The sequence below is a fragment of the Monocercomonoides exilis genome (assembly GCF_001643675.1).
Source record: "Monocercomonoides exilis strain PA203 chromosome Unknown scaffold1-2713096, whole genome shotgun sequence".
Taxonomy (NCBI): Eukaryota; Preaxostyla; order Oxymonadida; family Polymastigidae; genus Monocercomonoides; species Monocercomonoides exilis.
The window spans coordinates 1,850,400-1,868,679 of NW_027150546.1; the positions used below are offsets into that span (position 1 = coordinate 1,850,400).

The 18,280-nt window shown below is 36.8% G+C and overlaps 2 protein-coding genes across 2 annotated transcripts; both read right to left on the reverse strand.

The window, feature by feature from the left end:
- Positions 1 to 5,680: 5,680 nt before the first annotated feature.
- On the reverse strand, positions 5,681 to 6,085 carry MONOS_13774 (uncharacterized protein; the record flags this gene model as incomplete). Its single annotated transcript, XM_067866509.1, has 1 exon — positions 5,681 to 6,085. One exon carries the CDS (start codon positions 6,083 to 6,085, stop codon positions 5,681 to 5,683), a length of 405 nt encoding a protein of 134 aa, XP_067736475.1.
- A 2,873-nt stretch (positions 6,086 to 8,958) lies between these two features.
- Positions 8,959 to 18,105, reverse strand: MONOS_13775 (uncharacterized protein; the record flags this gene model as incomplete). The annotated part of the gene is made up of 2 exons (XM_067866510.1): positions 8,959 to 16,435; positions 16,517 to 18,105. The coding sequence occupies 2 exons, from the start codon at positions 18,103 to 18,105 to the stop codon at positions 8,959 to 8,961; spliced, it is 9,066 nt and encodes a 3,021-aa protein (XP_067736476.1).
- Between the last annotated feature and the right edge of the window lie 175 nt (positions 18,106 to 18,280).

Below are 18,280 nucleotides of genomic sequence, written 5' to 3' on the forward strand. Positions count from 1 at the left end.
ATAAAAACATGAATTTCAATAAAATTTATTCAAATTTAAAAGAAAACGTGATTTTCACACATCCAACGTGCTTTTATAATAATATAAATTTATTTTATTAATTAATTTTCATCAAAAAAAATATAAATCATAAATAAAAAATTAAATTAAATATCTATGATCTAACCCACAATAAAATTTTTAATATCTGGAAAATTTGAATATGCTGTTTAAGTTAAAATAGAACCTAAAAGTATGTAGTTCGTTCACTTTTATATGTTAATGTAAGTATATTATTATATGCTAACTTGTATAATGTTGAAAACAGATTTAATTATCAGTGACACAAACACATGCATTTTCACTTCCATGTTGTTAAGTTGAAAGATTAAAATTTCAAAATTGGTTTCAATGGAACGCAAAAGGTTTTATATAGTTTTTTTCATCAAATAAATATTTATTAAGCTATTTTCCTACGAATTTTTTCTTGTTTTTTGGAATATTTATATTTTTTTGTATTAGGCTCGATCATAGCATGCTTAAATAAATCAATGTTGCAAAATTAAACATTACTTACACAAAATGGCTCAATATTGAGAAATTAAAACATATACTAAATAAAAGTTTGGTTTTTTTTACCATAAAAAAAAGAATTGTTTGAATTTGATTTATTTTACTCTAACAGTGAATTAGATGTTGTAATATGTGGAAGTGAAGAAGAACCATGCCAAATGATGTGCAAATGGATAAAAAATATGAATTTGGGAAATGAAATGAAAATAATTCAGATTGAAAAACCAAATCAATCTAATTTTTCATTTTTTTTTTAAAAAACATAAAAATGACAAACTTTTATAAAGTTCATTGTTTTTATAATCCAACATTGAATAATTTTGTGTGATAATTGTTAATTTTTGCAAGATTAATTCATAAACGCATGTTTTGATCGAGTCTAATAAAAAAATACATTAACATATCAAAGGAAAAGAAAATATTTGAAAGAAAAAAACAAAATGAATATTTATTTGATATTATGAATCATATAATACCTTTTGCGTTCCATTGAAACCAATTTTGAAATTTTAATCTTTCAACTTAACAACATGGAAGTGAAAATGCATGTGTTTGTGTCACTGATAATTAAATCTGTTTTCAACATTATACAAGTTAGCATATAATAATATACTTACATTAACATATAAAAGTGAACGAACTACATACTTTTAGGTTCTATTTTAACTTAAACAGCATATTCAAATTTTCCAGATATTAAAAATTTTATTGTGGGTTAGATCATAGATATTTAATTTAATTTTTTATTTATGATTTATATTTTTTTTGATGAAAATTAATTAATAAAATAAATTTATATTATTATAAAAGCACGTTGGATGTGTGAAAATCACGTTTTCTTTTAAATTTGAATAAATTTTATTGAAATTCATGTTTTTATGGGTCATTTTTCAAAAGTCATTTTTTTCAACAAGAAAAATTTTTTCGAAAAATCGGTCCATAAAAAGTTTTTGAATAATTATTATCTATTAATTCGTTATAATTTGAGTGTTTAAAAACGCAAATTGCAAAAGGAACGCGTTTGAACCAATGCCCTGAATTCCTTCAATTGGTTGTTCTTTATACCAGTAGTTTGAGGATGCGTAAGGAAAGGAGCAAGCAGCATGGAGTGAATAAGATCAACACTTCTTCATTTATTTAATGAAAAAATTATTTAATGTGAAAGAATAAACTGAACCTGAATTTTTTTTCAAAATTTGGATGGTTGTTTTTTTAAATTGAATTTCCTTTTTGTTTTGATCTTTGTTGTGAACTTTGAATTCAGTTTTGAATTAAACTGGCCAAATTTCGATCACCCCCCTCCCCCTCTTTTTTTCAAGGCTATTTTTGCTTCAAGTTTCAATGATTATATTGATAGGAAAAAAAAATTGAAATATCTAAGGAATAAAAAATCAGAAAAAAGTTATGATTTCAAAAATAATCACGCATATAATCACATTTTTTTTGGGGCAAAATTCTTGCATATATGAAAAAAACTGTGTTTGTTCGAAACTTTTTCTTCAATCAAGACATTTTTTATAAACAGTTGCAATACAAAAAATTAATGAAAAATTTCGAAATTGAGAAAAGCATTTGTTAGAGAAGAATGGAACAAAATTTTTAAAGCAAAATATTGTTTCCCATTTCATTATGGGTGCTTTTTTCATTGAAAAATCGATCAGATATTCACTGTTCTTGTTAATTGTTAATTCTTTATGAAATACATAAATTTAGAAAATCAAACTTTTGATGAGTATTTTGTTTTTTTATGTCATGTTTTTTGAAATGTATGATAAAACACGAATGAAAAAACTCTTCATCGTTTCAGTTGTTAAAAAAGCAAAATCTATTGCGGAAGTCCAAAATAAACTGGCATTCTGTCGATGTTCATTATTCCCCATTCTCTTCCCTTTGTTTGTCTTGTTTTTCTTGTGCATGAAAGCGGCAATGATCTGTTATCCAATTTCACAATTTCGATCACTTTATGGAAGCTTTCTTCGAAAAGCTGAGCAGTTGAAGGAGTCTTGTGAAAATCATTCACAAGTCCACTTTTTTTAAAAGCAGAAAAAATGTTTATCGATGAAGAAACTTGCAATATTGCGTTCATTCCTACCCACAAAAGTTGTTCCATGCTGTCGTGTGTCGAACCAGACCTAACCTGTTAAATTTGAAGCTTCCAGAGAGAGAAAATTGACAAGTCCAATGACTGCAGCAAATGTGTGGTATTCGGAGGTGAAACCAAAAGCAAAACATTTTCATTGGCAAGTCGAGTCAATACGTTGTCCGACAGGTGGATTCGGCAACCATCAAGCATTAACACAGCCTGTGCATGTTTATCTGGTTAAATCATTCTTTTGATGTTAACATGAGGAATGAAAACTTTCTCAATCCAGTTTTCAAACAACTCCTTTTGTAAAATAAAACGAATTTCCGATTTCAACGCAACCATGAATTCCAATTTGATAGCCTAGAGATTGAAGGGATCTAATGTTGAATGGTTTTTGCACCAGAAAACAAGGAGGAACAAAAGTTCCATCAAGCGAAATGCAATGGAGAAATGAAATCGTTTTTTCTCCTCTGTCCACAGGCGTGCGATCACTTTCACGATTTTCATTTGTTCCAACAATAAGGTTCACCTTTCTTGTGTCTTCATGCGCGCGATAACCTGATTCATCAGCACAAAAGATCATGGATGTATGTTTTCCACATACATATTGAACAAAATAATTTTTCCAAGTGATAATGCTTTGTTCCGATATTTTTATTCTTTTTTCATCTCTCACGCTTGTTGAGACTACAATCAATTCCTTCCCATGCCTTTTTTTGAATGAAGAATGAAAATTGTGAGGATGTGTTTCATGACAAACTTTCACAACAACGGCTCTAACCGTTTTCGGTGTGATTTGCTTTCTTTTATCTCTCATATTTTTCAGTATATCCATGACCCGTTTTTCTTGCTTTCGAGTCATCAACATGTTCTTTTTCTCGATAACCTTTTTCCTTATATATCCTGTTCGAATCTGGCAGACAAGGCTCTGTGTGCAGTTAAGAGCCTTTGCAATTGGAACATTTGAAGGAATTTTCACTTTTCTCATTTTGCAAGCGTTAAAGAAGGAACGAATTTATGAAACTTTCGTTTTTGAAATGTTTCGAGACAAGAAGGATGAAATGAAGTGGAGGTCCATTTTTGGAATATATCCTGTTATTACTGTTTCAAATGAAGATGTGCTAAAAGTTGAAATAACGAAAGGCATTCCCAATAAAAAGATAGACAAATTAGTTTTGCTTGAACAACCATTATAATTAAAGAATTACTGTTACCAACATTTAACAAATAACATAAATGGTGAGTGACTGGTTTTTTGATCAATAATTAAAAATTTTCACTTTTTCAAAAATGTGCTCAAATAAGTCTTAATTATGTTTATTTATAAAACCTGTGTGACATGATGAAATTTTTGTCTTCACGTCCGTCAGTGAATTTTTGTCACGTCAGTGGTTTTTTTTTTTTTTTTTTTTTTTTTTTTTTTTTTCCTATTAAGAAAAAAAATAACTTAATTATTAATAGTGAACGTTTTTTATTTTTGAATAAAAAGTTTATTAGAAATAATTTTTTGAAAGGTGCAATTTTTGATTTGATTTTTTTTTCCCATAAATCGATTTCAATTTTTAATTAAGAATGAGTTGCTTTTAATCAGAGATCCAACGCCTCATTTGCGCAATAATGTTCATGATGTGTCACTCCACTACTTTTTACATAACGATTGATGTATCTAGCACTTATACGGTTTAATATAATTTAAAACTCTCTGATTTTTCATTTTGATGTTTTTTCTTTTTTCAATCAAATTTTCATATCTCTGCCCGCTATTCTCAAGTATTTCATTTCTTAATTGCTTATTTTAGACAATCACTGAATGCCTCTTATGTTTGAATGTTAGTTGAATTTTATCAAAAAATATTTTAAAAGATTTCTCTTTTTCATCATTTCCTCCGCATCCTTTCCTGTCCCCACGCTCTTTCATCGATTCAACCTTCAATTAAGAACATACAACTTCATTTTTCAGACATGCTCTTCTTCAAATGCTGCTGTGGTTCATGAAGGAACAGAATCTCAAATAGCGAAACCTGGAAGACTGACTTCATTCGATTTTAATAGCCATCCCTTCGAATGGTGTGAATGGAATAATTCAAATAGTGGGAATGATAATGGAGGTGCACTTTTTGTTGAATGCTCAAATGCAAATCTTGTAATCGCTTCTTGTTCATTCAACAATAGTTCTAGTGGTGATGTTGGCGGGGCGTTGTTTTGCAGATATTTATTTAACGTCAACATCGTAAAATCCAATTTCACGGGATGCTCGGCTGGTCATGGAGGAGCAGTCCATGCTACAAGTCCACAATCAAATTCTGTTTGGACATTCTCAGAAAACAGGGTGGAAAGTTGTTCAATCACAAACTGGTGCGGAACTGGCTGGTATTTTTATATTGGTGCTTTTCCATCAAACGGCCAATTTCAGTTTTTAAAATGCAAATGCATTTCAAATTCTGGTGGTGATGCTGCTGGTTCTCTAACATTCAATTGGCCTCCTCAAGTGAAGCCTAATCAATTTTTGATTGATGATTGCCAGTTTATAAACAACAAATTGACAAATTCTTCAACACACGGAGGTGCTGCAATGTTTTTTTATAACACTTTTAATTGGATGAATGGAATAAAATTCATCACATTCTGTTTCTTCGATGGAAACACAGCAACTAATGGCAGAGGAAACGATGTGTTCTTCAGTGGCAATGCAATCACCCAACCTCCATTTCAGAATTGTGGCTCAACAACTCCAACAAAAAGAGTGTATAATAATGGACAAGCTGATAATGCTGAATATAATGGCTGGCTCCCCCTCATTGCCCAGAACAAAATCGTTGCCTGCAATGGAACTGATATCGATGCCTGTGGCAGACCCCAACAGACCCCATGTGCCACCATCGAGTATGCCCTCACTGGCTTCATCTCCCTCCTCAAAGACGCCTCTCTCACCCTCCTTTCCTCAACATTTGTTCCAACTCAAACACTCACTTTCAGCGCAGTTGACACTAAAATCACAGGAAATGGAACAGATGCCACCACCATCGCCTCCAGTGGCATTCCTCAACCACCAATCTCATATTCACAGTCATCACAATCAACATCATCATTTTCTTCATTTTCATCCTTGTCATCTGCATCTTCTTCGCCAGATCCATCTGCCTCGTCTGCCCTCTTCCAACAAACACAGGGCTCCCTCACAGTCTCTGCCCTCGCCATCGCGCACAATTCCACAAACCAAATCACCCCCATCCTCTTCCACCTCTCCGGTAACTCCCCTTCCCTCAACCTCAACACAACCACCATCACCGGAACAACCTCCATAACAATAAAAACTCCCCTCTTCTTCCTCACTGCTGGCTCCCTCTCCCTCAACCACACAGCAATCACCAGTCTCCCCCTCAGCAGCCCCAGCATCTTCCACATCACCTCCCTCACAAACCCCCTCACCCTCAACTCCTCCAACATCACTCACATCACCTCCACTGCCGCCCCCACCAGCTGTGTCCTCTCCTCCGCAACCTCCCCTGACCTCTCCCTCTCCCTCACCAACTGCACTATCACCAACATCAACTCAGCTCCACAACACCATCAGACTTCCACCAATTGCGGGTGCATCTCATTCGCCACATCTGCCTTTGCTAACACATTTTCTGTGGGCAACACCAAATTCACTGAATGTGATATGAGCAAAGAAGAATCGAAGAATTAGAAAGAGAGAAAAGCGAATACTCAGAGATCGGAACATGTTGGTGGACATGAAAAGAAAACCCAAACGAAACCTGTTTCAAGCGGATCAAAGAGAATGACATTCTACGGGGATGATTCGAAAAAGAATGATACAAAAGATAAAAATAAAGAAACAAAAAAATTTGAATTAAGAGAAAAGATGTTAAAGAAGATAAATGAATAAACCAGATAACTGTTTCATTTCGCAAGCTTTCTGAGATTTGTAAGTTAACAAAAGCAACAAAATACAATACGTTGATTTTTTTAAAAATTTCGAGATAAATTATTAAGTATTTTTTATAAAGCAATAAAAATCAACGTGCTTCAAAAATATCTTCTGCATATTTCTTAGATATGATGTGAGATATTGAAGAAAAAATATGAAAAATTTGAGAGCATTTGTTAACAATAAGTTATAATTATATTCAATATTGAATCTATTTTCAAAGCTATTAAGAAGTGTCAAACTTCTTAAAACATTTCATTCATTCGAACAACTATTCAGCCCTCATCTTCTGTTGACAAAGAGAGAGAAAAAAGTTCTGCAAAGTTATAAAAGACTTTTGTGCTTTTCACCATTCCATGCAAAATCTTTATCAAAAATTTCTGATCATCTTTCAATTCTTCCAGTAATGAATGATTCTTCCATTTCGCAATCGTTATTCTAGACACAATTTGTTTCATGTTTATGATATCCAAAAAACTTTTTTCTATCACTCGTTTTCGAAGAAAAATTCTTCAGTCGTGATGTTCAGCAGGCGTTTCTGAAAAAATTGCGCTCAATAATCAAGTGATGAAGATAAGGAAGGCAGGCGCTTCAAGTCGATCGAAGAAGTTGATAAAAACTTTTCAACGTTGTCGGGAAAGAAAGATGAATGAAAAAAAACGAAAATAACATTTTATTGAAAAGGAATTTGTTGAAGCCGAATCTTCAACATATTTGTGTGCGCAACAAAGAGATGAAGATAAACAGTGAGTTGTTTGTTATCTGACTACTGGCTTTGGACATTTTAGTGAACTTTGTGAACTTGTTAAAAAAAAATAGTTCTATAAAATTTATCATAAAAAAAACAAACCATTTTCTGATACTATTTCATTCTGGACAAATTGCTGAATTTTTTTGAGGTCAAGTTTTCCACGTGTGTTCTCGTTGCACTTGTTCAATTTTGATTTGTTCCATAATTACTTGAGAAAAGCGTTAAAATTCTTCTTCGCACAATTCTATATCACCTTCATCATTGTAAAATGCAACTTTTTCACCAATTAATATTTATTTCAATTTTTTGTCCAACATTGAAATGCTGACTTGCCCTGACGGTCATGACCGTCACCGACGATCTAAAATTCCTTTTTTGCCTATTCGTCAGTTTCCCATTGTAATTTTTTCATTGATTAAAAGTGATAAAAAAAAGTCTTTTAATTTTATTGTACAAATAATAAATTTAAAAATGAAATCAAATGAATTATTTGATTTTTTTGAGCTTTCACGGAAAATTTAAACTTTAATAAATCACTGACGTGAATATTTTTGTTGAGTCCGTCAGAATTGAAAATTTTCTCGTCAATGGTCATTACATCACTCAGGTTTAGTATTTATTATCAAAATTGTTCAAGCAAGTGAAAAATGCGTTTTAATGAAGAATTTTCGAAATAAAAAAAATGACCCAAAATTTATTTATTTATTTATATATTTTTATTTTTTTCTGTGTGAAGCAGCATCGTGCATTATCACAATCGGAGATAGTCACAAAAAGTTGTGCAAAACCAGATGTGATTATATCCGGTTTTGACTGCATTTTTACATTTTATATTTCTAATAGTTCATATTTGAGTTATGGAAAATATTGTAATAATTTTGACAAAAAGTGATAAACAAATATGTTTTTTTTTTCGAAGGAAAAGAAAATATTGAGACATTTTCATTGTGTGAGTTTGATTTTTCATCATTAATGTTTTTTAAAAAAATGAAGATGCAACTTCTGACTTCAAAAAAGAAGAATAATCATTCATAAAATATACAAACACAAAAAATAATAATGAATATATACAAAATGTGATGGACAAATAATCATAAACAAAGAGTTGTTTTTTGAAAATAAAATGAGAGAAAAATGGTTGATTTGCAAATATGAACAGAATCATTGCAAAAGAGAGCAACAATATTACAAAATATAAACATGGAATTACACAAAACGAAAAATAAAAGAATGACAAATTTTTCAAGGTGTTTCTCATTGCACTGAAAATTGAAAATGCTGATTATTCAAAATAAACTCACGGAAAAAGTAAAAAATAAACAATATTAACCAAACATCACTGAAAAACAAAATCAAAATCAAAAAATGAAATAGCTGTATTGATTCATGTTCTCGCCCTTCATGCAGAAGCGGATAAAAACTGAAAAACACATCTGAATCGAATATTCAACCACTCTGATTTCATTTTTCGCTCCCTCATTTGACTGCACATCTTTCAAAATTACCATTGACTTGAAAGCATTCAAAGCATCTTTCTCAGTGTGTTGACAAAGATTAACAATGCAAAGAAGTTCTGCCAATTGTCTTAACGAAGCCAGGATGTGGAGCAATTGCTGCTCAAAGAACAACTCAGCCTCACTGCATGTCCGAGATGAACGAGGCACTCACAACTTTTGAGTCTTCGGTGTAATCGATTGCATCAGACACAGTCACCATCATCACGCCAGCCGGAAAGTGTTGGAAAAACTCACGCTTCATCACAAACAGCGACGGGCGATCGTCTTTGTTCTGCGCCACCGCAGATTTCACCAGGCCACAGAATGTCGTGCCTTCGATTTCTGACATGTCCGGCCTCTCCCCATTCACGATCTTCTGCCCTGCCACCTCTCCCTCATATTCTCCAAACGGAATCTGCAAACTCAGAATCTCCCACAGCATCATCCCAATTGAAAAGGCAACTGACTTCTTTTTCGCTCCCATATTCTTGTTCATCTGCAGCTCTGGTGCTTTCCACCTCAGACATTCTTTTCTTTCTTCATCTTCATCATCCTCAAACGCTGATGATGGAGGTGGCGACTTGGTGAATCTTTCGCTCAACACTGAAACATCAGAGGAAGATGTGACCATGGTGGAGCTTGAAGAGACAGATGAACTGTCAGAGTCTGATGAGAAGTCCGAGTGCAAAACAATGCAGATCACCATGTGTTCAGAAAACAACACAATATGCGGACTGAGATTGGAAAGAGATGAGAGAGGATTGTCCATTTCATCAAACGAGTGGAGTGCCAGATTTGCCACCCAGAACAGGATCTGAGCAGCTGTTTGCTCCCTCTCCTGCAGAGTGCCTATCGCCATCTCCTTTGTCTTATTCTTTCCATGAAGAAGCATGAACAGCGAATCCCTCAGATCCACAATCAGCTTCTCATGAGGGGATGAACAGGCCATTGCATCCACCAAATTTGACATTGACGAAGTTGTTGGACACAGATCCTCCCCACGAACAAAAGTTGAATCTGAGTCAGTTGTTGAAGTTGATGAAATGGATGGTGATGGAGTTCTCTTTCTTGTCTCTTCTTCCTCAATTCCCTTTTCGTCAACTTTCTCCAGCATCCATTCAGGGATTTTGTCTGAGTCTCTCCCCAAAATATACTCAGTGGAACCACTCTCACTCAGCAAATGCTCAGATGATTCAGAATGTTCCATATTCGTCTCATACACCCTCTTCTTGAACCTCTCTTCATTCTTCTTCTCTGCCTCCCTCTCTGCTCTCCTCCACTGCTCCTCGGGTGATGGCTCCATTGTCACCATCTCAATTAGCTTCGGATCCTTCCTCACTGTGTCGTTCACAATCTCTCTCAGATCTTTTGCTTCATTCTTTGCCTTTCTCCAACGAACAAAAAATATTATCAACGCAAATAATAGCACTGCAACAACCGCAATGCAAACAATCAATATCCATGATGATTTCCCTCCTTTTCCTCCTTCAGCAATCCTTTCATTTCCACTTGACTGACTTTCACTCCTGTTCTTCACAATAAATCGCTCTGTTGACGAATGTAAATCTCCTTTCCCAAACACAATACACACACTCACTTCTGTCTCTTCTCTCATTTTCTCCAATTCTGAAGATGAGATTACAGAATGAATCTCATTCTCTGATACAAACCCTTTTTCATCAATTTCCTTTCTCACAATTTCTTCTTCATCTCCATTTTTCATGCTCATCTTCACTGACAAATCACATGGCAGAAGCAGTTTTCCAGAAATTATTAGATCCAAATTCCCATTCAATTGAGTTGAATTCTTCACCTCTTCTAAAATGGGGATGAAAAATGATGATCCTCTTTCTGATGCAATCCCTCCCAATTGACATCCTTCATCCAAAATCCAAAGCGATGAGTTATCTTTCAGTCCATCTCCCCCTTTCACGCTCACAACATTCAGTTCGCTATCCCCAGTGCAGATCGCATTCCTTCGCGCTGATGGATATCCTTCAATCTCGGGGTTGTTGTTCTCAAACTTGCTGTTTTCAATCTTCATACTCCCTCCACTCACCCACAAACCACCTGCCTTGCTATTTCTGATTGCTGTTTCTCTCAGTTCCACATTGCTGTTTTCAACATCAACCAATGACCCATTCCATTTGCACAATCCCTCTTTTCTATTGTTTTCTTCATTAATAATTTCATCTTCTTTTTCTCCATCAAACACACATGCCTCAACCCTCACATTCTTGGAATTTCTTATCTGCATCATGCTTCCCTTATCAACCGAATTCACACATCTTCCAAATGAGCTGTTCAGCACACTCACCTCTTGTTCAGCATCTTCCATCCCAATCGCACACCCCTCCAACAGCACAGTCATATTTTCAATGACCATCTCTTTCATCGCCACTTTCGCTTTCCCTCCAACACTCACAATATCTCCCTCACATTTGATGTTCAAAATGCTTGTTTCATCAATTATCACATCTGATTCTTCATGGAATGAAAGAACTGATACTTTTGAATGAATATCTCTGAATGTTGTTTCCGATATCTTTAGCTCTCCGCTTTCCACGCTCACAATTGAACTGTTCAATTTCAGTTCATAAGAAGAAGAGAAGAACTCACATTTCTGTATCTCAATTGATCCATTCTTCACTTTCATAAGATAACTGTGAGTTGACTCAAAGGAATCTTTAAACTCGAATGAGCAACTCTCCACAGCGCTTTCATTTATAAACTCCATCACGCAATCCTTCTCAAATGATTTCTCAATCTTGGAGTTCAATCTCACAACCGCTTGTGTCTTTTTCAATGAATTCACAACCAGATCTCCAATCACACATTCTTCTTTCACAAACCCTTCCCCATCAATCAGAATCGCATTCATTACACCTTGCTCAATGTGGTCAACCCCGCAGTTGATACTGAGGCATGGATTGCTTTGAGCTCCACACCTTCTGCCATCAGTTCCTGTTGCGTTCACAAACACTTGAAGCCCATAAAAATAGGTGATTAGCGGAATCAGATCAACATCTCCCTCACTCTCAACATCCCTCCCACAGATGGAGTTGTTTGAGTTCAATGACTCCTGCTTATAGTTCAAAGCAAACAGCGTTTCGTTGATCTGATGCTCAATCGAGTGGCATCTGACAAATATGTCTTTCCCCACTGATGCCTCATTCATATAGAACAAAACGTTCACAATCTTGAAATTCAGAGATGGAATCTGACTTTCATTTCCATAATTCGCATTCGGGTCAGATCCATCAATAAACAGCCCTCCTCCACACCCTGTTTCACTCGAGCACTTGCATATCGAAAACGAGCTCCCATTCACTTTCAACACCGACTCCCCACTCTTCAGCACCACATTCATTCCTCCTCCTTCTCTGCTCAAACCACTCTTGCAACTTGACATCGAACACTCATCAATCACACACTCCATTCCATGCTCATATGATCCCACTTCAATAACACTTGCTCCATTCCCTTCGTTTGTGATATTGGCAAATGAACACGCAACAACCCTCAGAACTGGTCTGTTTCCATTTGAACCAGTATTCTCATCTCCGTTCATCTGGTTTTCATCTTCAATCATCGAAATCAGATTTCTTTCTGTCACACCAGCAAATGAAATGTTCACATTCTGAACCGTCACCTCAGCTGCACTTTGGCTGAAGGAAATGAACCCTTTCAACTCTGAGATCAAACTCAACAAACACTTTTCAATCACAACACTCCCTCCATTCACTCTCATCAGACAATATCCAGCTGTCTCTGTCAGCCCGGTCAATGAGCCAAATGAACAATCAGAAACAGACAATAAGGTGTTTGTTCCGGAGGATTCAATCAACACTTCATGATGAGTTGTGATGGCTGGCTTGGTGAATGACACATTCACAAACGACAAACTCACATTCGAGGATATCATTGAACGATCATCCAAATCATTCTCATCTTCATCACTGATCGTCACCCCTGTCCCTTTCTTTTTCCCTTCAATCACCACTTCTGGTAACTCTACAACCGATGATGAAGAAAATGATATGAAATGGCTCAGCAACCCTGATCCCACAATGGAAATATGCGTTTCCCCTTCTCCAAGTGTCTCAAATCTCAGCGATATCAAGTGGTCAATCGATGAACATGGTGCTTCTGAATATCCACATCCACTGAAGTCTCCTCCTTTCTCTCTCGAAACAAATCCATCCCCGCTCCAGTTCCTCCACAAATACACAACCAATGGAATCACATATCCTTCCTCTCCTGTTGTCTTCCTTTCCCATCCACACAGTTCATCCAATGATCTCAGCTCCTCTTCCTTTATCTCCCATTTGAGGTGATCCTCATTTACAATCTCACTCAGATCCCATCCCGAAATAAACACATTCTTCCCTTTCCAGGCATCGCATCCCTCAAATGACATTCCTTCCATAACAAATGTTACCATCTCATCTGGCAGCTTCACAAACATCCCTCCTCCAATTCCTCTTCCTCCATCCTCCACATCCTCTCTTGGCACTTCACATCCTGAATATTTCACATTTTTCATTTTCAAACTCCCTCCCTTCCCCACTGATATCATCATCCCTCCTCCTTTCATCCCACTCCTCCCTGAACACACTGATGACAAATTGAATCCTTCAATATTCACAATCCCATTAACTCCCATCTCCACATTCAAACATCCTCCTCCTCCTCCTCCATTCCCACCTGTCACTTCCACTCCACACATTCGGCTGTTATTCATCTTCAATTTCACTCCATTTGTTATTGCGATTGGTGATTTCCCATTCATTCTCACTCCCCCTTCCATCACAAATCCATCCACAATCAGCCCTCCTCCCTCAATGCAAATCACATTGTATCCAATCAATTCATCATTTCCAAACGAGACTGAACAGCTTGTAATTGTGATGATTGCTGATGAGGAGTGGATAAATCCATTTCTCTTCCCATTCATCTCTTCATTCAGCATTAGTGACAAATATCTCATTTCAAATGATTTTGTGCACTCAATAAGGTTATTTTGATTCATCGATCCTTCATCCATCACAGTCACCCTCATTCCTTCTTCTTTCCCTGAAACACTCAAATCGAATGACGCCACTTTCATCTCATTCTTTATCCATGATCCCGAAACAACTTCGATTTCATTCACGTTGCTGCTCGCTCTCTTCTCAACACAATAGTCAATCGTCAAACACCCAAACTCCTCAAACCCACAATGACTGTGATCCAATGCCCTCTCTCCACTCCCATCAACACACAACTTTGTCTCAATTGAACATAAATACACAAACAGTGGAATCACCTCCTCTTCTTTTCCATCCTCACTCCCACACAACTTCAGAATATCTGATGGAATTGCATCTGAATCAAAAAACTCAAATGAGCTTGCATTCACATTCAACTCCAACAACACTCCTCTTTCACATTGAACAAACAAATCCTTCCCATATTGAGCTTTGTTATTTGCTCCAAACAAACCCTCTCTTCCAGATTCCATTTTCATTGAACCATCCCTGCTCTCCATCACAATCATCATCCCTCCTCCTCTCCCTCCACTTCCATTCGAATTCATTGCCTCACACCCATCAAACACACAACTTCCATTCACAACAACACTTCCTTCCCCCTTCACAACAACACTCATCCCTCCTCCTCTTCCACAAAGGCAACTGCACCCCTTCACAACACACGACTCAATCACAATTATCCCATTCTTTCCCTCACCTCTTTCTGCTCCAACCACTCCACTCACCCATCCCCCATCTCCATTTCTCTTCTCAATGTTGTTCACATCACATCCACAAAGCACAACTGATTCCACCCCTTCACCAAACTCAATCAGTGAATGTTCTCCAAATGTCAAGTTCTCTGTTATCACCAATCCCTCCACTTTCACTTTTCCCCCAATCACATTCACAAAGCAATATCCAACGGAATTGTCAGATGAACAAACAACAGAACAGTCAGTGAGTGTGAAGAGTGTGGAATTGGATAAAATTAGAGATGATGCACCAGATAGAGCAGATGGAATACAGAACTTAATGTTTCTCATTGAGCATTTGCTCTGAACCTCAATCAGACAAGATGCCTCAAAATTATCTGGTGCTTTCACTCCCATTTCCATCCCTTTTGTGGCACATGAGATTTCCCATTCATGGCCATCTGTCATTCCAACTGCCTCAGAAAGCTCAAATCCTGAATCTAATTCGATCTTCTTGTTTGCGTCTGGATATCTCACCTGCGCTGCATGGGTGATGGTGGAACACGGATAATAAGCAAACCCACAAAACCACGAGTCGTATCCACCCAGCCCATCCTTCGCCTTCCCCACATGCGCTGCATTCGGAAATGCGTCCAGAAACACATTCAGTGGGAACAGCCCCATTGTCTGATCGCTCCGATCGAATCCCACCAGTTCATTGCATTTTGCATTGCCATGTTGGACATCCAGCTTTTCTGTTGTAATTGCCCAGCTCACAGAATTGCTCCCATTCACAAACACATAATTCCCTCCCAATGAAGCAGAACATCCTGAAAAGTCAACTGACACAACAGAGAAGTCGTGTATGCCATCTTCCAGATGCAACATTATCCCTCCACCATATCCGCAGCACTTGCATCTGTTGAATTTTGTTGTTTCACTTCCAGGAGCTGAAGAAGTCCCAATCCGCAACTTGCTTGTTGATTCCAACTCGACATTAATCCCACCACCACTTCCAGCCTTGCACTCGCAATCTTGGATTGTCACATTCTGAACAATAAATGTCTCCCCTTCCTTCACATTCTTTGCCACAACCACCCCATCTCCTTCTGTCAACCTCACATTCTTCACAGACAAGTTCGCCAGAACGCTCTCTCCTGATGTTGTGGATGTCAAAAACAGGGCAGATGAAGAAGAAGAAGATTGATTCGGCTCATAGAACAATGGTTTTGAGACATTCATATCCTTGATCTCCACATCGGTCATCAACAGCTGCGACAGCGGAACCACAAACACTGACGAAGACATCACATAGTTTTCTGAAGAAATACTCGTTGTGATCACAACATCTTCCAATGAGAGTGACCCACTCCCATCAGATACCACAGCCACACTCGGTGAAGGATTTATATTTGAGTTACAATCAACTTTTAAATGACTCATTCCAAGATGACCTGTTGACACACTGAACAGCGATCCGGTTGATGAAAGGGCTCCTGTTCCAATCGAACTCTTCTCTTTGCCCTTCCCAATGACAGAAATCTTCTTTGATTCAATAGCAATTGTTGTTCTCTCGCTTGTGTGATTCCCTTCCATCAACGTGATTGCCAAGCTAATCTGCACCTCACACATCTCAAACGCCTTCTTCACTGTTTCGCACGGATTTGTTGTATTTGCCCCACAAAGAACATATGAATCATTTCCATTCACCGAAACATACAACGTCTTGTCCTTCAGCCAATCCTTTTTTGATATTTGATTGTACATCCAACTGCTTCCATTATAATTATAGGCATAGCACAACCTCTTATCATCTGCGTTTGTAGTGTAGCATTCATAGAATGGATTGCCTGAATTCAAAAATGAATTGTAGTTATCAACATATTCAATATCATGTCCATGTGGAACACTGTCAGAGCATTTGCATTCATGAAAAAGCAAAAAATAACAATATATAATATTATTTAGTTCTGTTGCTCGATTTTGATACAGTTCCAATCCTCCGCCACCTTGTCGAGCAGAACATAAAACAAATTGAATGCTCCTCATCTTGAATTGTGCAACAGGGATGTTTACGCAATGCATTCCTCCGCCATGATTATTCAAAATTGAGCATGAAGTGAAATTGCAGTTAAATACGCACGCGCTTTCTCCTCCTCCATTTTCTGTTTCAATACAGTCTGATCCTGAAACATTGAAACTGTCAAAATAAAGTCCTCCTCCATAACTATGTGCTTTGCAATTCTGAAATTCACACCCGCTGATCCTTATACACGATGAAATCGTGTAAACAAATGCCCCTCCTGCAATCCAAGTTTCAGAAGCACAGGCATTAAATGTGTTATTCACCATTTCAACCGATTTGATATCATAGCATGAAACTCCTCCTCCGGCATAATACGCAACACATCCATTGAACACACAATTCAAGACTAAAAGTGATGCGTTTAATTTACCATATATGCAAATAGCTCCTCCATTTGAAGCCACGTCACTATATGATCTATTTGTTCCTGTTGTTTTCGATCCATTCCATTCGCACCAAATAAACGAATTAGCTCCATTGAATGTTTCATTCTGTCTATCTGGCTTAATAATATTGTCTGAAGTTCCTTCACATTCAACATTTCTTGTTCGATAGCATCCAATAAACGAGGTGTTCGAGGCAATGAAAGAGGCCAAAGGGTTGTTCAGAGAGGGAACAATCCCGCCATCATACACATCAAAAACTGATGAGAATGAGCAACTACTCATCAAACATGTGGTTTGGGTTGACGTTGTTGTTGGAGATGAACATGCATCATGTGCTGTTGAGATGTTGAAGAAGGTTAATTTGGAGAGTGAAATAAGAGGAATGAAGGGAGATGAGAGGAATGGTGCTGATGAAATATGAAAAGACGAGAAATGAGATGAACAAACAGAAACATGACATTTTTCAAGAAATTTACCTTGGAATGCTTTTGAAGAAAATAGAGAAGGAAATATCTGTTCAGTTGAGGTTGAAGATGATCTGAGAGAAATGTTGGTGAATAATCCACAGCTCCCGCAAAAATCAAAGGGAGACGTCTCTCTCTCAACTCCAACAACACATCCACTCACCTCAACAAAACATCCATCCGATGCCCTGAGCACACTCTCCCCACCTTTTTCCATCAATCCCAATGAATTCAGTTTCATTGATGAATTGACCAGAACAAGGCATCCTTCAATCTGACTCCAATCGCACATTCTCTCCTTTTCCCGCATTTTCCATTCATCGCAAAAATTCAAATTTTGAACTTTCCCGATTTCTCCTCGTCCATCATTCCATTGTTTTGTGTATTTCTTCATCATTCTCTCTTGTTTTTCTGTCTCTCTCATCCCTTCTTTTTTTTCATCATTATGCACATCAAATAAAATGCCATTTCCATATTTGCTATTTTCAGCCTTCTCTTGCCATGTACCTTCAGTATAATTCATATTCTCAACTTTCGCTGATTCCTCTCTAAATCCTGCACCATCACTTGTAGCACCTTTGCACATGCATTCAACACAAATTATCCACACACAATAAAATATTCCTGACAGCCCCAATACCATGCCTCTCCAACAGTTTGTTTTTCTCTTTTTTCTTTCAAACAAATATGGGCACAACAAATATTTTCTCGTTTTTCTGAGACTGAATATCACATAATTATTGAGAAATAAAATATTTTCTATAATTTTTTCACATTTAATTTTTGATCCAAAGAATAATAGTGAATTATTTATCTAT